A 23,996-nucleotide genomic window follows, 5' to 3' on the forward strand; every position below is an offset into this window, starting at 1 on the left:
GGCTGGTCCCTTGCCCTGGAAGGCCGCTCGGCCGGACGCGCGGGTCCCGCCCCGGGTCCCGCCCTGGCTCCGACCAGAGCATCAGGTGGGGTCCAGGGTACAGGCATACGACACTGAGGCCCCTCCTGGACCCCATGGGCCGCACGCAGCCCGTCGACACTCTGGTGGGTGGTCCCAGTGTATTTGCAGGCCCCGAAGGGGTAGAGGCGGTCTGGTGGGGGGAGACCCCTAGGGCGCACGCTGCAACGCGCTTCCCTCCCGACGTCACCGGTTTCTTTGCGCGCGGGCCCGGGACACTGACATCCGTGCTCGGCTCCAGCCTCCCAGGGACGCGCGGCAGGCCGGCCGGCACCAGCCCCGGCTCCCCAGGCACTGCCCTCCCGGCCCCCGAACTCACGGACTACAAGTCCCAGCAACACTCTCAGCTGGCACCTCCCGCCTCGCCGTGGAGACCCCCGGCCGTCCAAGCGGCGGGGCTCGGGCTGTGCTCGTGGCCGGGCCAGGCGGGGAGGCCGGTCCCGCGGGCGGGGGCGGGGGCGGCTCCGCGGCTTCTCCCGCCGCCGCCGCCAAGGGGAGTTTCCAGGAAGTGGCCATATTGGATCCATTCAGCCGCAGCCGCCCGGGCGGAGCGCGTCCCGCAGCCGGCTTGTCCCTGTCGCGGCCCGGGTGCTCGCCCGACCCGCCTGCCCGGTGCAGAGCTCACCATGGCGGCCACTGACCTGGAGCGCTTCCCGGTGAGGGCTCTGCTGGGCCGCGGCGCGCGCGGGAGGCGCGGGGCGCGGGGAGGGGGCCGCCCTGCAGCTGGCCAGGGGCGCGAGCCGGGCTGTCAGCGCCGCGCCGCCGGCCTCGACGCCGGGCGGGCTTGGGGGCTCTTCGCAGCGCTCGCCTGGGGTTCCGGGGCGGCGGGCGGCGGCGCCTTGCCGGGCGGCTGGCGGGGTCGCCCCCGCTTGGGCACGGGAGAAGCAGACCCCTTTCGCGGGAAGGAGCAAATAAATACGCGCCTGGTTCCGGCCAGGTGCGAGGACAGACTGGAGCCCCGCGGGCCGGGGCGGAGGAACCGGGATACCCCGGCCCCCATCTCCCTGGGTGTTTCTGTAGTGCTGGGGAGATTCCTAGCCGCGCAGGTGCTGTTGGATGGACACAACTGGTGAGGATGAAGACCCAGGGATCCGAGGGAGTCCCTCAGATGAGCTCAGGGCAGTTGCAGACTTGAGTCCTAAAGATCCTGGGCCTACCTTTCCTTCCCCCTCCATCTCCCAACCCCCACGTCCACCTCTCCCCCAGACCTCTATCCCCCACCTAAGCGCTTGGATCCTGGGTGCGATTCCAGGCAGGTCTGGCCTCAGTGATCGGGTCTGAGGCAGCCATTCCCCAGGAACTGGAGGAATTCCAGATTCAGCCCAGTGGATGTTTGTTTGGGCCTCAGTCCGCGTGTGACTTCTGCAGGGCTAATGTCTCTGATGGTCCCTGCAGGGGTCTCTCTGGGCCTGAGCCAGCCAATAGCCAACTTCCTCAAGGTTTTTATAATTCACTCCGGGGGAGGGAGGCCTTTTGGGGATTGTGTCTGCTTGTCCTCTGGTGTCTAAGGCTGGATCTGGGTGTGTCTGGGAGGCTGGGCTGTGACAGTGAAGGAAGCTGTGTCCTCTTGCCAGCATGTGAGGCCCTGGTCGTTGGAAGGGGGAGGGAGGATCCGGGGCTGTTGAGGGGAGGGGGAAATGCTGAGTATGTGACTGATAAGGAATTGGTTCTGGGGCTAAATAAGGGAGCCAGGACTTATGTAATTAATGCTATAAATACTATCATCTGAATTTGTGTATGTAAATTTTCTCTTTAATCTGAAAATACATTTTGTTGGTCTATTTTGGAACAGAAGCTCTTGATTTCGTAATTTCTAGACTGGGGTGTTTTATTCCCATTGAAGAGAAGGCTATGTGTCAGTTAAGTAAGTTTAAATATAGAGAGAACGGTTTCAGGGGTTGGGCACATCAAAGGTTCACCTCACCCCTGCAACGTAAATAGGAACTTATGTCCCCAAGGAGGGCAGCGCCAGAATCCTAATAGACCTGTGGATCAGCTGGAGGCCAAGAGACCTCTAAGTGTTTGCGTATCTCTGCATGCGTGTCTGTGTGCATTTTCTGTGTCCAGCTGACTAGAAAGTTATGTCTGGGTCGTAGGTCTGTCTGTGGCCGGAAGTTGCTCTAACAGCTGGTCTTGCAGGGGGAGCGGTATGTAGAGTAACCAGAATCAGACTGCCTGGTAGGAGTCCTAGACTGCTACTTACTGGCCATGTGACCTTAAGCAAGTTATTTAACCCCTCAGTGTTCTCATCTGTATAATGGGATAAAAATACTGCCTCCCTCATAGGGTTATTAGGAGGATTCAATGAGAGGATCCAGGTGAGGTACTTAGAGCAGTATCTGGCACGTGCTAAGGACACAGAAAAAAATGATACATGATATCTCATGTCCTTGTGGATGTGAAGACTGGCCCTCTGTATAAGAAGGCAGCAGAGAATGAGTTTGCTCTGTTACATGGCACTCTCCCTAGGGGCTCCCGTCACTGCTTGTCCAGAGTTTGTCCTCAGAGGCTGAGCTGAGAGGCCTGCTGCACTACCGGGAGGTGGGCTGGAAAGGCCATTCCTCTCAGATTCCTGTGTTTGCTGTTAGACCATTTCTGTGAGGATTTGGGGTATTATCCCCATGGTGGGCCGAGGCACAGAGAGGGGACTGACTCAGGTAAGATATACAGCCTGAGCTCAGGAGCCTTGGCTACCGGGCCAGGTTAAGCTAGATGGATGGATGCCTTTCATGCCCTCCATGCTCTGGGCCATCAGCCTCCTGAGAGGACTTGGACAGGGTTGAATTTGGGTGGAGTTTGACCTTGGATAGGGTAGGGTTTGACCTGAATTTAGGAGTTTGGACTCCATTCTCCTCTCCTTGCTTGCCATCCTGGGAAAATCGTTTCTTCCTTTATCTTGCTTTAAAATGGGCACAACCATATTGATAATTCTTCAAAGAGTTCATGGAAGGTTAATTGCAGTCTATGCTGTGTTTGAAGATATGCTTGGGTGTCTCGCCAGCCCCAGGGTTGATGCTGGTGTTAAGCAGTGGCCATGAGGCTGTGATCTGTTTGAGCTGTGTCAGGTCTACACTGCCCGTCAGGCCAGCCCGGTGATCAGACCAGCCCTAGAGGGCCTGGAACTGTACCAACCTGGAGCTTTGAAGGGCATACAGAGTTGTACTTTGAGGTCAATGTGTGCTGGGTTCCTATTCCCCACATAGCATGATGTAAACGCCATAGGCTCAGCAGCCTTTACATCTTGGCTGGGCCCTACTGAAGCCTAGATCGGCCACAGGGTTGGGGTGGACATCTCCTGGACAGCTCTCTAGGGAGTTTCTGTTGCCTCTTGCTGTCTACTCTTGCTCAGCTCCTCCTCCTTACTGGGTCCCAGACTCTGGGGTTTACCCTTTCCTGCCCCCACGGGCCATCTCCTGGGTTTCTCTTGTCAGAATCTCAGGTTCTGAAGATTGTTTGAGGTTCAAACTCCATGGCGGGGGAGGCTTTAGGGCCAAGGGAAAGTGGAGATGTGAGGGGGAGAGGAAAGAAGCGTGCAGCATGGCAGCCTCACGCCTGGCATTCCTCCTAGTCAGTCACCCCCCCATCTCCGCTTTATCCCAGCACCATCTGTCACTTCCGTTGTCACCCCTGTAATCCTGACTCTTCCCCAAGAAGCAGGCTATCCAGACAGTGCCTCTTCCCTCTCTGAATTAAGAGCTGGTGGGAAGGGATGTGGGAGGCAGCCCTCTCACCAAGTGAGGCTCTGTCATAGAGGGGTATCTCCCTGTCCTGTAAAAATGGCCAGGAACCTTGCTGAGCTGTTCCGGAGGAGAAATGAGAGCTGAGCAAAAAACGTCTGTGCAACTCTCAGTGCCTGGTGGCGTTGGAGGGTCATAAGTGAGCACCACCTGCAGAGCTGCAGCCCTGCTCCCTTCTCTGGGAGGGGGTCTGTCCTGTTCTGCCTCCCTCAGGCACATCGTACCATGCTGTGGGTGCTCACTGTACGGAGGGCTTCCTGGGATCTTGATTGGAATGGGTCAGAGCAGGGAGGCTGATGGGAAGGCATTGGTCATCCAAGGGAGCACGTGATAAGGGACTGATGAGGGTAGGAACAGAGAAGGTGGCAAGAAGGGGAATGATCACAATGCCAACAAGATGGGAGAATGGATGGAGGCTGGAAACCTAGGGCCTAACTTTTGCCAAAAGCTTTGGATGGCAGGGAGGGCGCTGGATGCTTTGTGCTTTGTGCCCATCCTCTTGTTGATGCCAGCAGCTCGCAGTTGGATGAGGACTCAGACTCTGGTCATAGGCAGATTTGGGCCTGAGAACCAATCCCATGACCCGAGTACCCCTTGGGATGACATAGAGGGTGGAGCCTTTTGAGTTTTAGGCCCTAAGATGGACTAGGTGGAGGTGCGTACTTGGAGCAGTAACTACCACAAATGTCTCTGTGGCTCAGGTCCAGCTACCAGAAGCAAGCAGCTGCAGGATGACAGAGCAAAGGGCCTGAGGGCTGGCTGGCCTTTGTGTGTCCCCTGCAGCCTCTTTAGTCTTCCTGCCTCTGTGCTCCCAGCTTGGGTCTTGGGATCCCCATGCATGGCCCCTAAGGCACAAATTTTGGCAGACAACCAGATGTGGAACTGTGCAGACAGGAGTGAGACACATCTGCCTGGGGAAAGGATGCCTCCCAAGGTCGGTGTGCCCTCGTGATCAAGCTTGGGTGTTCTGTGCTGGAGCCATCTGCATCCTGAGGGCTCATGTGAGGAACCATGGCTGGGAAGAGGTGATAGAGGACAGGGCAGGGGGCATCTTGGCTATAACTTAGGTTGTGCTGGGTGGTCTTGGAGAGAATTAGATAGTTTGCTCCTCAGAACATATGGCTTCCAGGTGGTTCTTGGCTCCTACCTAATGTGGAGCCGGGTTCTGGCTACTCTCTGAGGGGCTTCCTGGGCTTGGGCCACCTAGGGCCTGGGGTTCAGGAGGGGCTGTGGGCATGGACCCAAGTCCACTCACCAGACCTGGCTGTGGGACCTGTGTGCAAGTCTGATACTCTGCCTGGTGCTGGGTGAATGGGGCAAGAACAGAGAAGTGTAGCAGTGCTGCCCCAAGCCTCTGCTGGCCCATGTTGGTGCCCATACATCTCTCTGCCACTTCCCAGCACTGGCGTCCATCCTAGGCTGGGAGGAGGGCAGGGTCACCTTTGCTGCCCACAGTCCTCTTTCCAAGGGTAGGGTCTCATTTTCTGTGGAACACAGGCTGCCTCCTTCTAGTGATGTCCAGACCACTTGTGGCTTTCCTGGCTGTAAGGCAGTTGTGCTGCCACCAGAGTCCCTGAGCCAAGTGGGAAAGTATGAACACCTGGGGTTCCAGCACCTTCTGAAGCCCAGAGAGCCTTCTCCATCTGCTCCATGGTGGAACGGACCACTCCTTCTCAGGCGGTGCAACAAAGCTCAAGAATGTGTCTGTGTCCTAGGCCTGGGGCGTGGTGGGTGGGCCCAGAGACCAGTAACTGTGCTCTTGGCTTCCTGGAAAACTGATTTTCACATAAGAAGTGTGAAACAAACCATTCCAAATTACTAAGCAGCAGCCCTGGCTGTCTCTGTGCAGAAAAAGGGAGGAAAGTGCCTCCTGGTGAGACAGGGAAGCAGAGAGAATGGAGTACTGGGGTCAGGGCATGGGATGGCCTTGGGCTTCTGGGGGTGGTTTTGCTCCCAAAGTCTCTTCACTTCCCAGGATGGGGGAGGGGATGAATGGCCTTGTGAGAGTGACTGGTGGCCTCCTGGGACCCAGCTGTACCTTGCCATCATTACCTCATCTGCCATCATCCTGGTGCTGTGAAGCTTGATCCCTGCTCATGTCCTCTCAGGTTTCTGTTGCCGCCTTAGAAGAGAGACACTTTGTTTCCCAGGTGTCCTCTTGATTCGGGACAGGTATATGTTGCCTGTGTTCTTCCTCCTGCCCAGGGTAGCAGCATTCCCAGCCCTACCCTCCCACACACATCCCTTTGGTTATTTCCCGTAACCTTTGACCTGGGCTTAGAGGCTTGCTGTGGAATCCTGGGACCAGAGCCTAAGCCTTTCCTGGGAAAATTCCTAGGATTCCTCCTCGGACTCAAGGACAGTTGCGCTTTGACCAGGGTTCTGGCCAGAGGCCTCTGCTCTGGCTATTTAAGGCCCAGGCTGCTTAGAGTAGCTAGAGCTGGGGGTAGAGCAGTTTGTGCCAGGAACGTGGGTGGAGAAGGCTCCCAGTGGTGCGATGACTCCTGGGTCCATTGCTCACCGACTTAATGGAGGGCTGGAGCACTCCTGGGGAGTGGGCTTCCCGTCTGCCTGTCCGAGTGCTCAGGCCAGTGGGTGCTAGGCATGGGAGCCTAGCAGAGAAAAGTGTCCAAAGTCCAAGGCACCAGGGAACTCTGTGGAAGGCCTGGGGTGCAGGGCTGCTCTTTGTCAAGGATTCAGGAGCCAGATACTTATGGTGGGTTATCCTCTCTGCTCCCACCCTGACAACTAGCCTAGTTTGAGGGGTTTGATCTCAGGGTTCTTTATTCACCCACAGCTTCCTCGGCTCTATTGGTCCTGACATTCAGCAGATTTCCAATTCCTTCTGGATAAAATCCTGTTTTTATGTGGTCAAGCCATGAGACATTGTTTCTCTCCAAAACCCATCTCTCTTCTTGGTAAAAGGGGCAGCTCCTCTGGGCTGGCAATCAGAGCTGCTTCAGAAGGCTCAGACTGAGCATTTCCTGGTCAGAAAAGGACGTCCTGACGTCCTACTTATCCGCTGGGCTGCAGAACAAAATGCCATTCTCCACTTTGTTCTGGACAGCCGGGCATGGAGGAACAGAGCCGGCCTGAGCAGTTATTTCGGTGGTTGTCTTTGATGTGCCCAAGAAATGATGACACAGAAGCCTGGGACCTGGCTCAGGAGCCAAAAGCTTGTTAGTGATTAGAGAGGGGATAATGGCCCTGTGGAGTTTCCCATTATGTACGTAGAGCTCAGGGCTGTCAGCTCTCTTTCCTGGAGGTTTGAGGACAGAGCCCCCTGAGCCGGCACCCCAGGAAGTTGTGTGTGTGCAAGGGCCCAAAGCAGCTGGGTCTACCTCTCACCGGAGTCCGAGTTAAGTTGTGCAGCCTGAAGGCTCCTCCCTCGAAGCAATCTCCTGTGGTCTCCATGCTCCAAGAATGGAGACTTGGGTGTATTGTCCTTCCAGCTCACTCTCCTACCAGATCTGGGGTTGCAGACTGTCAGGCCATGGGCCACATCCAATCCCCAACATGTTTTCTTGGGCCCTCATGGTATTTTCAATTTGTATTGGTTGCCAACCTTTAAAAATGAGGGGGTTTCACATAAAAATCTAGATTTCTGGAGTCTCTTGAAAAACTGGAAGGTTTGGCAACACTACGCCTGGATTCCCACAGTTGGCTGGCGTCACAGAACCATGGCCATGGTGGACCGAGCCCAGGCTCTGCAGTTCCCCACCATTCCGGCCTCTCCCTGGGGGACCCCACACTCGGCCAAGTCAGCAGGTCTTTTATCCAGCAGGCAGTGGAGTGATGTGGCTGGAAGCATGGGTTTGCAGTCATACTGTCTCCATTCAGATCCAGGCTTCACCCTCCTGAGCGGTGTGGTCGTGGGCAAATTACTTAATCTCTTGGCACCCTAATTGTCTCATCTGCACGGTGGGGGTAATATTACAGCCTACCCCACAGGCTGTGATCCGTGGACTAAATGAGATTAGTTAGAGTCAACCCTGGTGAGCACTCGATAACTGCTAGCTATTGTTTTCATTGTTACTATATTGCTTCCCTTCCCTCATTTATAGTACCTGCCTGGCCTCTACAGCCATTTGAGCTTAGATTGAATTAGACTGAGCCCCCGAGGTCAAGGATCTGGTGTCCTCATCTTTTCACTGGCAGCCCTCCCAGTGCCAGGCACACAGCAGATGTGCCCAGTGATTGTATGTTGAGTGACTGAGTAACTGAGTCGGGAGCCTTGTAAGATTAGGGGAGACACTAGAGCAGAGTGGTTGAGGCAAGGGCTTGGCTGCTCTCAAATCCCTGCTCTGCCCTGATTAGTTCTCTAGCTTCTGTGCACCTCAGTTTCCTGACCTTTAAAATGGGGATAATAATGGTGTCTGCCCCCCAGGGCGGGGAAGGACTGTGTGGGAGACTAAATAACTCGGCTCAGCTCACACAGGGTGGTCCTCAGTGGGCTGCTGGTGTCATCATTTGACATCCGTTCCTTCCTTTGGTTGTAAACACAAACTACTTTCCACACGTTTTCCTTCTCTCCTTGTCCTTGCTCTCCTCGCTTTCTCCCTGTTCCTCGACACTCAGAGTTTTACTTCAGAGACTAGCAGTCAAGATTCTTTTAGTTGCAAGTACTAGATAGCGCCACTCAACTGGCTTAAGCAGTAAAGGGAGATCTGGCCAGGGCTAAAGGGAAAAGCCCAGAGGTAGGGCAGAGCCTGGCTCTACTCTGTGATGTTCTTGGCTCTGCCATCCTCTGTGAGTGGGCTTCAGGCTTAGGCTAGCTCCCCTAATGGTGACAAGATGGTCATAAAGGTTCTCTCCTCCTGGGTCACTTGCCTATACCTGAACCAATCGTGGGATCATGCTGATTGGCTTGGGACTATTAGGACCCACCCCTGGAGTTGGTGTTGAGGCCTTCCCTGCCAAATTTTAGGGCTGGTGGCCAGGTAGCCAGTGAGAGACCTGAAGTTTCTCTCTGAGTCATGGTAGCTAAGACATGCCAGTGCTGCTTTGGTGCTTTGGGTGCTCCTAGGCTGCGACCCCACACAGGTCAGCAGAGACACCTGGGGCGGGCACCTTGGAGTGAGTGGTGCACCTTGGATCACATGTTGTCGATGCCAAATACAGGATCAGGGAGCTTGGCATTAGTGAGAGTCACACCTCAGTAGAGGTGGGAGGTCAGATCAGTCTCCTGAGATCAGGTAACAGCACCCTGCCCCCATCAGGACCAGTGGCCATTCTTCTGTGTGTGTACATGTGTGTGTTCACACGCTCTGGAGATTGACACTCCTATGCCTGAGGCTCCTGAAGGCATTGATTACCCCAGGTCTGTGGCCCCTGGAGTGACAGAGTGCAGCCTGGGCAACAACTTGGGAATGAAGACCTGCCTGAACTCCACACACTTCTGGAGTGAGAGCTGAGCTGTGTGAGCGAAGGCAGGCAGGGCCCGCTGAGCGTGGATGGGTGGGCTTATGTGAGACCCCCGAGTGCTGCTGTTAGCCTTTGGAGCCTGGAACTGTAAGAAAGTGGGGTAAACTCAGGAATAGGATGGTTTTTGTTTCTGGGCAAGTACTCTGCAGTGGAGCGTGTGTGTGAGTGTGCGTGCGCGTGTGTGGTTTCCAGACACAGCTGACTGGGTGGGTTTTGGCGGCAGACTACAGGATGTTGGATTGCATCCTGATTGTGTCACCCTTGGAAGAAGAGGATGAATAAACACATAGCCTTCTTTGCAAGCGCAGCATGCCTTAAAGTTTGGAGATTTTCAGTCTCGCCTGAAAAGAAGAAAGCTCTAGACTAACTATTCTGTCCTCCATTTGATCCTCAAGCTGCTGCGAGCAGGTGGAACAGAGACTCAATAACGAAGCTCTGTGTGAGGTGGGCAGATGCCCCTGATGCTGCAGCAGTTGAAGATGGTGTTCAGTAATTTATGAATGGTAGTGTTGTCTAGCATGTTGGGCTTAGTGGTGGGAGGGTGGGAAGGATGGAAAACCTGACCTCCCCCAGCCTGAAGCCAACTCTGTGGAGCTTATGGGAGAGTTGGAGAACCAGGATGCATTAAAAAAGGACAACTACTAGTTGAAGGAAATAGGGTCACAGCCAAGTGAGGGCTCTGGAACGTCAGCACTTAGGGGCCAGGTCAGAGCAGGTGCGGGGGAAAAAGTAGAGTGAGCTCTGGAGCCCAGGGAAGGGGCTGAGTTTGTAAAGTGCATTCAGAGGAAACCAGCTGGGTGGGAACTAAGCCTGTGAGGAAAGCCTCAGACTGTGGAGGGCCTGCGATGCCATGCCAGGGACTTTGGGTCTGACCCAGAACATCTTATGCTCCATTTACTGTTTTTGATGTGGGCTCCAATGAGAGGAAGCTGCCTTTGGGGCCTCTCTGTTGGGTTATGTTTGCAGCCCGGGAGGGGTGTTGGGGGAGGACCTGGGCTTGAGTGGGGAGGTTGTGACATGATGCCCTGGGGATAGTAGATAGGGAGAAAGGGTCAGCTATAAGAATAGAGGCTCTGTTGAGAGAGGGTTGTTGAGAGAGCAGGTTTAGGGGTAACCCCAGTTTCTTTGAGGGGATAGTACAACTACCCAAATGGGCCACGTGGGGTCTAGGCTGCCAGCAAACACACTTGGGTGTCATCAATGCAGAGCTACAGTGATTGAGCCCAGGGGCAGTGTTGCGGGGGATGCATGATTAGTGGAGACGAGAAAGGGGTTTGGGTGCCAGGGGCTATGGTTGGGAGGAAAGAATGGTTGGAGGGGTTCAGGCTGAGGCCACAGTCTGCGGCTGCAGAGAGGTCAAGAAGAGCTCAAGAGCGGATCCCTCTGTGGGAGGGCAGGGAGCCAGCGCCCTGCATCTGGTCTTGAGCCCCCCTCTGCCCACTGTGCCCATATCCACATTGACATAAGGGCTGCCACGGTCCTAATCAGTAGCTTCTGGGGCTGTCTTCAGTTGGGCCTGTTTCCTCCCCTCTGGAGCCGTGGGCAGGATGGCAGGATGAGACTCAGACCCACTGCCCTTTCCTGTCCTTGCTCTTTCTAGCTGGCAGTCAGGGCAGAGGGGCTCAGAATGGAGGAGGCATGTTTCTGCCCAACATGGAGCTGTCTGGGGCCTGCCCTCGAGAGGGGCCAAACACGGGAAGGCTGAGCCTGGGAACCTTCCCTCGGAGGATAGCATTTTACCCCTATTCCCAGGGAAGCCACAGAAACCATCTACACAAATTGGAGTCCAACCTTGACCCTCTGCTTTGGGTCCTTGTGGTTTCTTTTTATAGTGCTGTGGGCCAGCTCCAGTGGCCCCGGTTCACTCGGGACCTTCTGCCTGCCTCTCTGCTAAAGCTGGGCCTCCACATTCTCATCCAAAATCCTCTGTCTAAATAACTAGGGTTAGGGTGGGGTTGGGAGTAGGGGAGGAGGTGGGGGTAGGGGTGGGTGTGAGAGGGTAGCATGAGCGAGAGGCTGGGAGTCCCTGGAGAACAGCAGGGTGGCAGCAGGGAGGATGCCTCAGAGACCAGCCCTCAGACCCAGTGGTGGTCTGAGTGAGCGCTGGTCCCTGTAGCAGTGCCGGTGTATGCGTTCCACGCTTGGGTGCGTGAGGAGCAAGGGGTGCACGTGGAGGACCGTGAGCCTGGCCTCATGGGGAAGGCCCCCCGATGGAGCACATATGTGAGGAGGCTGGGCCAGACCTGTCTCTGCTCAAGTTCTGCTTCAGTAGGAGGGTATGTGAGGCCCGGGAGGGGGCTGCAAGAACACACACATTCTCCAGTCTTGGCCTCTTGAAATCTTTAAGATCCAGGGACCATCTGGGGCCTCCTCCTGTGGGAGGACAGGTGAGCCGTCAGGGGTAGCAGTCATAGGTCCTGGGGCCATCCATGCCAGGAGATGCCCCAGGCTTTGGCAACCCTCATCCGTCAAGTGGAGCAGAGCCTTGGGTGAAAGGGACCTTTCCCAGATGGTGCGCTGAGGCCCAATGGGCTCCCTCTGTGAAGACTCGGCCTGGAGTTGGAGCTCTGGTGCATTCACGCTGTGTCCTGAGATTTGAGGAGAATTTAGACAAGGAGGGGCGGTTGACTCAGGTTTAGCTTTCCCCCTACTTGGCCCCTCTTCCCCAGTGGGCTCACTGCCTTGCTCTATTTCTTTCTTGGCAGAATGCAGAGCCAGAGCCCCGGAGCCTCTCCCTGGGCGGCCATGTGGGCTTCGACAGCCTCCCTGACCAGTTGGTCAGCAAGTCGGTCACTCAGGGCTTCAGCTTCAACATCCTCTGTGTGGGTGAGTGTCATGGCCTGGCCAGGGGGCACCCTCAGACAACACCAACGAGGACCTTCTGGGAGATAGGGTGCTGCTGCCCTGGCCACCTGTTGAGCTGCAAGGGGACCTCCCAGGCAGAGCGACGCTTCTGGGGTCAAGATGAGGCTTTGATTGATGTCTCTGCCAGGGTCAAGGGCAGAGTTGGAGCCAGGGCCTGACTTAGAGTTGCCGTGAAGTGTAAACAGGATTAGACGTGTAAACTAAGAGTGTTTATCACAGAGATTTAGATTCATTTGTTTGTTTAGAAAAACATTTACTGTTGTTCCTACTATGTGTGCCCCTTTCTCTTGTATGGAGGCTGAGGATGTTCAGGCACCCACCCAGCCTAGCCAACAGCCAGGGACAGCCCCAGTTCCAGCCTTTGACAATCCCCTCCTTCCACTCCCCGCTCCCCAGGGGAGACTGGCATTGGCAAGTCCACACTGATGAACACGCTCTTCAACACGACCTTCGAGACCGAGGAAGCCAGTCACCATGAGGAGTGTGTGCGCCTGCGGCCCCAGACCTACGACCTCCAAGAGAGCAATGTGCAGCTCAAGCTGACCATCGTGGATGCTGTGGGCTTCGGGGATCAGATCAATAAGGATGAGAGGCAAGAGGCAGGAAGGGTGGCCCCGCCTAGTCTCATCCCCATCTCACTCATGTTGGCCTTGGCTTTAACACTTTGCCCAAGCACTCCTCATGCCAAGCTGCTCCCATATGAATAACCGAGCCCCACACTCCATGGGGGCCAGAGGAGGGCCTCTTGGGGGAATATCTGAGGTCCTGAGGACCCCTTGTGGGTCAAGAGAAGGGGTCAACCACCTGTACCCAGGCAGGGATTCCCAGGGAGAAGCTGTTTGTTCCTACAGAGAGAAGGCTGGTGGGCAGCCTGGCTTGGCTCCAAGCCGCACAGGTTGCGGCTCAGCTGCCTGCCTCCTAGGTGATGGAGCTGTCTGTAGTTACAGGCCTATAGTCGACTACATCGATGCGCAGTTTGAAAACTATCTGCAGGAGGAGCTGAAGATCCGCCGCTCACTCTTTGACTACCATGACACCAGGATCCACGTATGCCTCTACTTCATCACGCCCACAGGGCACTCCCTCAAGTCCCTAGATCTGGTGACCATGAAGAAGCTAGATAGCAAGGTATGCACCTCCCACCCCAACTTATTCCATGGGCTCCATGGTCCTCCACTGAGGTGAGGTGGGGTGTGGTGGCTGCACTGTGACTGTCCACTACGGTCCTCAGGGGCTCCACTGGTTGGGGGCTTGCAGACAGCCTCCAACCTTGGGTTGGTCTTCTCTCTATTTTCTCTTACCTCTGTCCCTATTGCTGCAGTGGGCCCCCATTGCTCTGGGCTCTTTCTCCAGAGCTCTGTCCTCTGGGTCTGGCCCTGAGCCCCTTCCTTCTAGCTGAATCGATTCTTATTCTCGGCCTCCTCCTCTTAGAGTTACCTCTCCCCCTCGGCCCTCTGACCCTCTCCCCAGAGCGTCCCAGTTCTCTCTCAGTTCCTTGTTCCTCTGCTCCCTTCACTTCCCTTGTCTTCCTGCTGGATTTCCCTTGGGGTCCTCCTGAGCCCACTAGAGAGAGGAGAGTTAAGGCCCAGATTTGAAGGCGAGTGAGAAGTAGGTAATGAGAGGGCAGCTTCATGGGGGCAACAGGAAGGGCTTGGGGTCCTGGAGGGCGTGTGGCCACACAGTCACCTGTTAGCTCTCACTTGAGTGCCATCCGCATCTCAGGAGTTAATTTTCACTGTGAAAACTGGGATACGCTTGGCCTAGGAGATTTTAAGGTCTTCCTGTGGCTACTGATGGGTCATCTTACCTGCTTACAGAGGAGCTCAGCCCCCGCTGCTGCTTCTGTCAGGCCCTAGGCCAGTGAAGACCTTCAGAGTACTCTGGGTCAAAGCTGCATATGCCCAGGGGTCTAATTTTGGGGCTGGATGGTGGTTTGGGGGAATCGGGGCTGTAAGAAGCACTGCAGCCAATTGTTACGACCCATCAGAATGGCCCCAGGTGGCTGGGTTTGGGCCAAGACTACCCATGGGAGCAACAACTCCATCTCTCTGGCTTCCTGCCCCTCTGTCCAGGGATGTGGCCTGGGCAGGCTGTCCACAGTCAGGGAGTAACTAATCTGCTGCCCCCTCTTCCTTGATCCTGGCAGGTGAACATCATTCCCATCATTGCCAAGGCTGACACCATCTCCAAGAGTGAGCTCCACAAGTTCAAGATCAAGATCATGGGCGAGCTAGTCAGCAATGGAGTCCAGATCTACCAGTTTCCCACTGATGATGAGGCTGTTGCAGAGATTAATGCAGTCATGAATGTGAGCGCTGGGCAAGGGCCTTGGGACTCTGTGGCCAGAGGGCTTGGAGCCGGCACAGACTTCTGACAGCCCCGGGAGACTCGGTCCCCAGGATTCCAGCCTTAGCTTCTCCAGGACAGACGGGTGGGCATCTGGGAGCCAGCCAGTCCTTTGTCCTGTGGGAATCGGGTATTGTGCTGGTACTGGTGCTTCCTCAGGTTTCACAAGATACGGACTCAGGGCGGGGACCTGAAACCTGTAGGAGTAGGCAGGCAGGATGCCAGGCTGGGAACTTAGAAGAGAGCCAGGCCCACAAGATCTTTGAAGGAGCCTCTACTGGCCCCTGGGGAGCCCAAGGGCTGAAAGAATACGCTAGAAAACGTGGAAGGGGTATTGTGGGTTCAGCCCACTTCCCTTTTGGAGGTTCTAGGATACTTCTCTAAAAGACAGCCAGGAAGTGAGCATCTGGCTAGACCTTGTTCAGGTTTGGGCAACCTTCCCTGGGGCCCAGGGGCAGTGAAGGAGGGTCTGTTAGCTGTGTCAGCTCAGTGCTCATGCATGTGTGGGCCCCTTTCCAGGCACACCTGCCCTTTGCCGTGGTGGGCAGCACCGAGGAGGTGAAGGTGGGGAACAAGCTGGTCCGAGCACGGCAGTACCCTTGGGGAGTGGTGCAGGGTGAGTGTGGTGGGGAGTGCACATCCCCAGCTGGGGGCCTGAATTCAGCCCCTGTCCTGCCTTGCTGCCTGTAGCCCTGTCCTGTGTCCTCCCTGTGCCTATTTGTTACCTGCCCTGCCTCTGGAGTCAGCCTCTAGCACTCTGACCACTGTCTTGAGCCCTGTCCTCCCCGTGCCCTTATGTGTGCTTGCCTAATGCCCCATGAGCCCTTTGCTTTCAGTGGAGAATGAGAATCACTGCGACTTCGTCAAGCTCCGGGAGATGCTGATCCGGGTGAACATGGAGGACCTCCGTGAGCAGACCCACAGTCGGCACTATGAGCTCTACCGGCGCTGCAAATTGGAGGAGATGGGCTTCCAGGACAGTGACGGTGACAGCCAGCCCTTCAGGTGACAGCCTGCACAGGGAGTGAGCCTGTGTTCACATCCACAGCTAGACTTGCCATGCTGGCATCTGCTTCTGGGGTCTAGTGAGCCAGGGAGAGCAGCTGTTGGGACCCCAGCATCCTCTCAACCCCCCTGGAGCCCATGTGATTCTGCTTCTCTGCCTCTGCCCTACCCCATCCCACCAAAATCCCATTCTTGGCCTCTGTTCTCTGGGTCACCACAGCCTACAGGAGACATATGAGGCCAAGAGGAAGGAGTTCCTGAGTGAGCTGCAGAGGAAGGAGGAAGAGATGAGGCAGATGTTCGTCAACAAAGTGAAGGAGACGGAGCTGGAGTTGAAGGAGAAGGAAAGGGAGGTGAGTGCCGGGCTTGGGTGCTGTGGTGAGGCCAGATGAGGGAGGAGAGGGCCTGGCTTAGGTGGCAGGAGGGCCTGGGCACCTTCCTGGCCCACACGGAAGCCTGGGCTCCCTCATCTTCTGCTCCCAGCTCCACGAGAAGTTTGAGCACCTGAAGCGGGTCCACCAGGAGGAGAAGCGCAAGGTGGAGGAAAAGCGCCGGGAACTGGAGGAGGAGACCAATGCCTTCAACCGCAGGAAGGATGCGGTGGAGGCCCTTCAGTCTCAGGCCTTGCACGCCACCTCGCAGCAGCCCCTGAGGAAGGACAAGGACAAGAAGAAGTAGGTGGCGGGCTCCCTGGCCTGCTCTGGCTCTTGCTGTCTCCTGGGCACTCACTCTGTCCTGCTCTTGGCTCCTACTTTCGTTCTCACTCACTCTCACTCTCTTTCACTTGTTCATCATTTTGCTCTCTCATTTCACTTGCTTTCCTGCCTCGTTCTTGCTCACCTTTCTTTTTCTTTCACTAGGGATCTTGACATCTCAAGATACAAGTATCCGTGCACTATCTTGTATTCATGCACTCTCTTGTACCAGTGACCTGCCTTCCTCTCTCTCTCTCTCTCTTCTTTTCCTGCAGCCTCCTCAAGAGCTGAGGTTCTGAAGGCTGGGTCACACAGGCAGGGAGAGGCCCCCAAGAGAGTGGAGGGGTCTCAGGGAAGGTCTCTCAGGCCAGGAGAGGGACAGCATTTCCAGAAAGATTACAAAAGCTTCTGTGGTTTCTGCTTGGACAGCTATGGTGCATGCCCCTCAGTCTCGGAGGTGGTAGACATGGGACCCATATTGGCTGGTAGGTGGTGACTGAGAATAGTAGAGACTTGAGCCCAGTCAGCACTGACCCCCTGGAGACTATGATCACTACTTGGCTGAAGGAAGGACAGCAGCTCCCTGTCGGGGCTCTGTGAGTCCTGCTAGGGAGAGAGGCTGCCCTCAAGCAGAAGTTGGTTTTTCCCCCAGAGAGTAGACTTGGAGGAGAGAGAATGATGGAGGACAGCAAAGAGGCTTTATCCCAGCTTCCAGGAGTGCAGTCAACTTATTGGCCAGATGGGGGTAACTCTGAGTAACTTCCCCTGGTGTTTTTCATAGCCTGTTTCCAGCTGTCAGCTGGGTCCAGATGCCTTGGCTCCTGGGGATCTTGCTGTCCCATCCCACTTCATTCAGTGTCCCAACCACATCACACTATGTGGATCTCATCTATCCTTGCTTCTCTCTGCCTCTGGCCTGTGTTGGGTACCTTCCTTCTCTTGCCAAACCAGTAGCTAAGCAGGTGTACCCATCTTGGCCCTCATTCTTGGGCTCCTTGGAATCCCATTGCCTTCTGAAATGTTTGGGAATGTGTGTGCCCAGCCCCTTCCTTCCTTGGTGGCAGTGGAGCCTTGTGGTTAGAGCCATGCAGTGCATAGCTGTGGCGCCAGGATGCTGCTTCTGGCATTAGCACTCTCCCTGCCCCCCAATATTGTATTCCCTAATACATACTCATCCATGTACACACATACATGTACACATATGCTGTCTTACCCTCTCTCCTGCCCTCCCTCATACACAGATGCAGGCATATAACCACTAACACACAGAGCCCCCAGACACACATGCACAGAGGCACAGACACATCTAAGGAAAAGAAACTTAAAGGGCTTCTCCCTGGGAGAGGCCAGGGGGACAAAGCCAGGCATTTAGGAATTGGATGCTAGTTCTCATTCCTAAGGCCTGTCCCTCTGCTTTGGGACAGACCCTCGTCCTTTCTGTAGTCTCCCCGATCCTGCTGACTGGTAGCCCCACCCAAGCTGCCGGCACTGCTGGGATAGATGAGTCCCTGCCTGCCTGTCGCCAGGGAGGACCCCAGCCCCATACTCTCCTCAACCATGTGAATTGTGCTCTGCTTTGCATTTGCTTCCAGCTCTGGTCCATGTCCAGCTCTTGGAGTGGTGAGCCTGGGGGCTCTGTGGATTGGAACCTGTGTGGTTTTCAAGCTAGTGGCCCAGAAATCTGGTTTCTCCTGGAAGACCTGGGGTACGCAGGTCTTTGACCTAGGTGTTAGTACCCAAAGTGGCTTTGTCCTGCTTCCTGCCAGCTTGTCCCAGGCCATCTTGTTAAAGAGGAGGCAGGCAGAGTTCCCTAGGAAATAAGCTAGGAGAAACCACTCGGAAACTGAAGACAAGGACCTGTGGCCAGGTCAGGTCTGAGGGCCAGTGCGGGAGGTTCAGGCTGGCTACAGGGGCACCAACACAGCTCTCAGGGTGGAAGCTCATCACTGGGTCTGGTCTTCCTGCTTTTCCCATGTGCCCTGGGCTTAGAAAACAGGTCTTTTCTGTTTGCTGGACATGCTAGAAAGCTTCAGTCAGTTTGGCCTCTGGGAGAGACTGCTCCTTTCCCGCTGGCCTTACGGAGGCTGGGAGTGGGGTAGGTGGGGTGGCTGGGAGCACCCCTTCCTCCTGCCCTGGTCAGGGGAATGGGGTGAGTCGGGAGTGCATTTGGGGGGTGTTGTTTTTCATGACCATTTAGTTGAATGGGTTTGATTGGCTGTACTTATTCTGCAAATTTCGGTCCTATGTTGTAAAATTACTTCCCAATCAGATCTAGACCCTCAGCCTGGGACACCACAACTGAAGCGAATTCTCTGCTTTGCTTGTCACAAATGCCAAACTGACTGCCCTTTCCCAATGTCCATCTTGCTGTCTATTGCTTCCGTTTGATTTGGTCGTCTGCGTACCTTTTAATGTGTCTGTTTTTGTTTTGTTTGTTTTATTTTTATTTTTCAGTTAACGCACGCACAGACTTACATGTCAAGAGCGGACTTTAGACTTTCATGTGTTAAGTTGCTTGAGTTACATCTTGTGACCCTTCTCCCATAACATGGTGTGAGGACGGACTGGGAGCCGGTACAGACTCCAGTGTTTACAGCCATGCTTTTTCCCCCACCCCCACCCCCAGGCTGCCTGGGGCCTGGCGGGCCACCCCTCTCTATGCAAACGTGTCAAAGCCATGAATGCTGGAATCCAAAACTGACGAGGTTTATTTTTTTCAGAGCCAGTGGCTGGTCTTCCATTTACAGTGTCACTATTCCTTGACGGAGCAGTTATGTGCCGCTCTAGCGAAGGCCCCAGCCGCGATGCTCGGCCTAATTGTTCAGCGTCAAGATGGGGACTCACGCGGTGCCCTAGGTGCGGCCGCGTGGTCTGGTATACATGCTGCAAAATTCGCCCGATTCCCCTTCATTTTAATTTTTCTAACCTAGAGCTTAATTTCAATAATAACTTTTAAAACACTTCTAAATTTTTATTTTGGCACGAGTGTAAAGACAAATAATATCCTCTCCCATTATTTTCATAAGTAACACAGATTCCCTGATTTTTAAAAACTAAAAATATCTCTAAACCTTTCTTATGTATAAAGTATCCCTATAATACATAGGGAGAGGTGGGTAATAAACATCCTGTAATGACAGTGTTTGGAATTTATTTACGGATGAAAGTGGAATGTGAACAAGGCCACGTCCAGTGTTTTCACTGTGAATGTAAATGGAACAGCAGCCCAAAGCCGTTGTCTGTGTGCCCCAGAGGTGCTACCTGTAAACAGGGACCAACTCCACTTGTGTGTGTTAAGTGTTTGACTCCAACTAAGACCCCAAACCAATCCTGCAAATCCCAAGTGCACAGAGTACTCAGCTGAGGAAAGGTTCTTATCTCAAGGTCATTGTGTCCTTTTTCCTGGCAGAGTCACAGGGCAAAGAGATGACGGTGTTTGGTTATGTGGACAATTTAAGAAAACCTACCAGCAAAGGAGCTTTTCCCCTTCAGCTGCATTCTTAAGGGGAACATTTTAAGAAAGTACTAGCAGTGTTGATTCTTCTGTTCCTGTTGGTTTGCAAGCCATTGAGAGTATCAGGGATGAAAATATCGCCTGATGAAATGGGAAATGAATAGATGAAAGGAAGGATTTCATTTAATGTTGATGAAGCACTGTGCAGGGTACAGGCCACCAGAGTAATGTGAGCACCCTCAGGGAGCTCACGGTCCCGTGCACTCCCTATTAGAAGCCTTAGGAAGCTGCGCTGATATATTACTGGATCAGTAGTTTGTTTTTTGTGTCCTTCATCATGTCCCCATTTCCCCCTTTCTGCCTTGGCTTGTTTTTTGATTTCCAGGACCAAGTCCTGCTTCCTTCCGCCCTTCTGAGATGGTGTTCCATTCAGAGTGGGGTGGAGGGGTAAGCTTTGTGTGTCTACCAAGGCAGGGGCAGAAAAAGGCAAGCTTTTTGTCCTCGCCAGGAGCAGAGCACCTTTTACTGATGCTCAAAGAGAAAATTCTCCAAGGGTTATGCTATGACCAGGGATGGATACAGATTTTGAGAGGCTGGAAGCTTGAACTCTTTGATAAGCCTTCTTCAAGCAAAAGAAAATGAATATAAAATTAGGTACAGGGCCTTGGAAGGGGCCCTGGCGATTAAGCTTCATTAGCTTCACAGTAAATCCACCTCTGGTTGTGACTGATCACTGATCCTCCAGTATGGGCATCCAGAAAGGTAACTCAGCATATCTAAGGCACATGTGGACTATGAGTGTCTTGTCTTTAGGGTAATTATGTGTCTGAAAATTTATTCAATTGGGTCAAAGTATGACCTTTAAGACAGCCTCTGTCAGCTAATGTATTTTTGAAGATGAGGCTCAATGACCCAGCGGGTTCACTGGTTAATTAAAAAATGAGGACTCCTGGTTCATAGGCCCATCTGGGGACTCTGGAATGGGCAGATTCTGCCACTTGTCCACTGCAGCCTGTGGGCTGCATCCCGGGCATCCTGAAAGGCCAGAATTGTGGCTGGTTACCTGCCTGAGGGCCCATGCATGGCTTCCCAGCGTCTCTGGGGAGACCTGTCATTGTCGCATTTTCTGGGGTCTGAGCTGCCTCCACAGGTCCCATCGGCTTTAGTGAGCCGCACTGCACTTCTTTCCCTGTGCTATTTGTATTTGGGATTTTGTCATCTTTAGCTGAGACCAAATGAACCCTTGATGCACAAGGTGAGCTTAAAACTTGCCATTCTTTAACAGGCTACCCCTCATGGATTGTGACTCCTGTCTGCAGGGTCTGATTTACCCCTCCTTTTCTTTCTCAGTATCATCTGTTGGCATTGTTAGGGCTGTCAGTAGGATCAAGTTGGCATTTACTATCATGTTTTTCATGAACCAAGTTGGTTTTGGGTAGAACCGCCATATAATTTATTGTCCAAACTGAGACTTTTCAGAGTGAGATGCTGTTAATAATTATGCCAAATCAACAGGCATAAGCCAGAACTGTCTCAGGCAAACCAGGTTGTACGGTCACCCTAGTTATGGGTAAGCTGAGTCTGCGTGGTTTGTAATTGTGCAGACTGACTGCATATGTGTTTGTGTATGTCTGTGTGTGGGTTCCTGTTAAGCGGGGCTCTTATTACTGGATTAGAGGCCCAATGGAAGTGTGGCTTGCTAGTCTGTTACGTTAACATGCTTTTCTAAAACTGCTTCACTTGTTAATTCATTTACTCCTTCATTCATTGACTGTTTTTGTTCCTTTCCATTCACTTTGTACTTATTTTTTTCATTAAATTTTGCATTTATTTTGAGTTTTTGTGGTGTCTTTTTTGGGCAGTAGCTTTTCTGATTTAACAAGTTTCCTAGCTTATTAATCTGCTACAGCTGTGTTAAAATACGGCTTGTCTTTTCTGTGAATTTTGTGAGGTTGATCAGCTTCTATGGGAATTTTATGTTTGAATAATGAATCCGGCTATGGGCATCTGCAAAAGGCTCTTGAACGGGTGTGGGATGGAGGAAAGAGTCATAGTTAGGAAAGAGAAGATGCAGTCTGTGAATCTTTACTGGATAACTGGGTGCAGGACATGAGAGGAGGCAAACCTGCCCGTGAAGAGTTCACGTCCTTGTGGAGGAGGCTTGACGTCGGGCAACTAACATTGAGTTCTTACTGTGTGCCAGGCGTTGCTCTAAAATATTAAAATAGAGGAAGATTGACACAGATGTTAGCTCAGGGCCAATCTTCCTCAAGCCAAAAAATAAAATAAAATTAGAGGACAGTAGGATGGGACCTGGGGCCCCAAGGCAAGCTTGAACAATGTAAAAAAATTTTTTTTAACTCACAAGTGGTACTTTGGGAATACAGAAGTTTGCTTCCTCAAAGAAGAGTTATATTTATAGAAAGAGCAACAAGGCTGTCTCTTACCCCAGTGCTGGGGCTCACATGTCTACCTTCACCTTTCTCCAAGAGATTGAGTGTTGGATTAGCTCTGGGGACCCAGGTTACATCCAGAGCTACCTGGTTAGGAGATTTAGATACCTCCCAGCAGTGTCCCCCAAAGTCACAGACAGCCTGAGCTGGTATGGCGCCTCAAGATGACCCCCACCCCACCCACTAGTGTACACAGAGGAAGGAAGGAGGCAGAAAGCAGTCGTGGCCACTGGTGGGAGCTGTGGCCATGAGCAGCGTGCTGCCCCTTAGCACCTCCATCTGTGGCGGACTAGAGGACAGTTACTGACAGGACTCAGGAGATGGTGTTCCAAGTATACTTGACTCTAGCAAGTCTAAATGCATGGCATCCGATACAGGTAACATATGACTGAGACAGGGTTGAAAGGAATTAAAGTTTATTTTTACAAAAGCTCCAACAAGCAAATTTATGTCAAGGAAAGATAGTGATTTGCATTGACTACAGTACAGACACTATTATAGTATATCTGGTCCTTGACCACTTTGCACCTAGTAGCAGATCACATTTCCCCTAGCATTTACAAAAAACTGTTCACAGTGGAAAGACTTCACAAACCTCCTCTAAATGTGTGGCTCAGTCATTCATATCCCCAACACTACTTACACAGCTCCAGCTGGCATCTCTGCCAGCTGGACTCCACTGCTTAGAGAATGGCTCTATAGTGTCACAGCCTCAGAGAGGCAGCTGGCTTCTCCCTCACAACCATGCTAGTAACCTCCTCCTGGCAGCGCAGCGGTTGGAGCAGGCTCGCCCCCAAAACCTGCTCATCTCAACGGAAAGATCTCAGAGCTATGCCTCCCCATCACAGGGGTCACTTTTAATACCATTCTTTAGCATAAAAATTCTACTAGTTAAACTAATAAACTGCTTAGAGTAACAGAGGAAAAATATGCTTAAAGCTTGATCAAGTTACTGTACATTAAACAAAGCATACTTTATAATCCAGTCCTTGTGAAGAGAAGGCATAGGTCACGGCCAAGTCAGGGTAAATGTATCTGGCGAGACGGTTCCACTTCTGCAGTGGCAGGCAGGGTAGTTCGGACTTGAAGTGCTGCACATGTCCTTGGTATAAGTCTGGGAAGTTGGAAGGACCTGGCCAGCTCTGGTGGGTGGAGCAGCACGAACTGGTCAGTCAGAACCAGCCTGCTCCTTGGGCCCTGATCAAGGTGCACCTCTGGCCTCATACTGCAGCTCTCTTAGAGCCCTTGCTGGGGAAAGGAAGGAAACCCAAGCTGCAGTATGAGCATTCATTCATTCCCCCTGGTTTCAGGCCCAGGGGAGAGAGGGAGGCACGGTTGTGATCTGTCAGACTACCCATCCCTCTAGTGACTCCGACCTGCCTTTTTCCCCCTTATTGTCTAAGGACCTAGGAACTTTTTCTCAGTTGTTCTTCCAGGGCCTTCCTCCTTTCTTGTTACAGGATCCATAAAGCCTAGAATTTAGAGCAGTTCAAGCAAGGAGGGGTTGCTATTATGCTCTAAAGGGCACAAGGGTAGGGGCACGGAGGCTGGCAGGTGAAACAGAAAGTTGTCTGTGCAGGAGGATGACTAAAAAGTTCTCAGCTGGTGCTTTACAAGGTCCATGCAGCATCTCAACTGCTCAATACTGATCTGTAATTAAAACAGGAGTGGTCAGCCTTGAAGCAGAACCATTTTAAATCCTAAGGAATGAGCAACTGAGTGTCAAAATGTTAGCACAGAGCAATTTCAGGAAGGTCCAACCACCCAACTTAAGAGCATTAACTCCACCATCTCAGGGACATCTATCTCCAAGCTCAGTAAAACTGTCATTAATTGGCCTAACTATGCATTCCATTCTACCCCATCCATCCTGAGGGATTCTGAAACCCCCAGTGCCTGGTACCATACACTCAGATAGAGGGTGAAGTGTCTGAAATTT

The 23,996-nt window shown here is 53.2% G+C and overlaps 2 protein-coding genes across 25 annotated transcripts in view; one reads left to right on the forward strand and one right to left on the reverse strand.

The window, feature by feature from the left end:
* SEPTIN8 (septin 8) overlaps positions 1 to 23,996 on the forward strand; it is a 25,696-nt gene continuing 1,700 nt past the window's right edge. For 2 of the 23 annotated variants that reach the window (XM_070571090.1, XM_070571091.1), the window contains exons 1-9: positions 827 to 1,147; positions 11,945 to 12,065; positions 12,501 to 12,696; positions 13,052 to 13,232; positions 14,251 to 14,412; positions 14,970 to 15,066; positions 15,287 to 15,455; positions 15,676 to 15,808; positions 15,939 to 16,129. In XM_070571090.1, the coding sequence (XP_070427191.1) occupies positions 12,530 to 12,696; positions 13,052 to 13,232; positions 14,251 to 14,412; positions 14,970 to 15,066; positions 15,287 to 15,455; positions 15,676 to 15,808; positions 15,939 to 16,129 (1,100 nt within the window). In that variant the 5' untranslated portion in view covers positions 827 to 1,147; positions 11,945 to 12,065; positions 12,501 to 12,529. Of the gene's footprint in view, positions 165 to 248; positions 735 to 784; positions 1,148 to 11,944; positions 12,066 to 12,500; positions 12,697 to 13,045; positions 13,233 to 14,250; positions 14,413 to 14,969; positions 15,067 to 15,286; positions 15,456 to 15,675; positions 15,809 to 15,938; positions 16,130 to 18,604; positions 21,441 to 23,996 lie in introns of those variants that run through there. The other 21 variants (XM_008538452.2, XM_070571082.1, XM_070571087.1 and 18 more) reach the window with 21 other exon arrangements.
* CCNI2 (cyclin I family member 2) overlaps positions 22,457 to 23,996 on the reverse strand; it is a 6,398-nt gene continuing 4,858 nt past the window's right edge. For both annotated transcript variants that reach the window (XM_070571096.1, XM_070571097.1), the window contains one exon: positions 22,457 to 23,707. The gene's annotated coding sequence lies outside the window, so the exon portion shown is untranslated. The remainder of the gene's footprint in view (positions 23,708 to 23,996) is intronic.

Source organism: Equus przewalskii, chromosome 13, assembly GCF_037783145.1.
Source record: "Equus przewalskii isolate Varuska chromosome 13, EquPr2, whole genome shotgun sequence".
Lineage (NCBI taxonomy): Eukaryota > Metazoa > Chordata > Mammalia > Perissodactyla > Equidae > Equus > Equus przewalskii.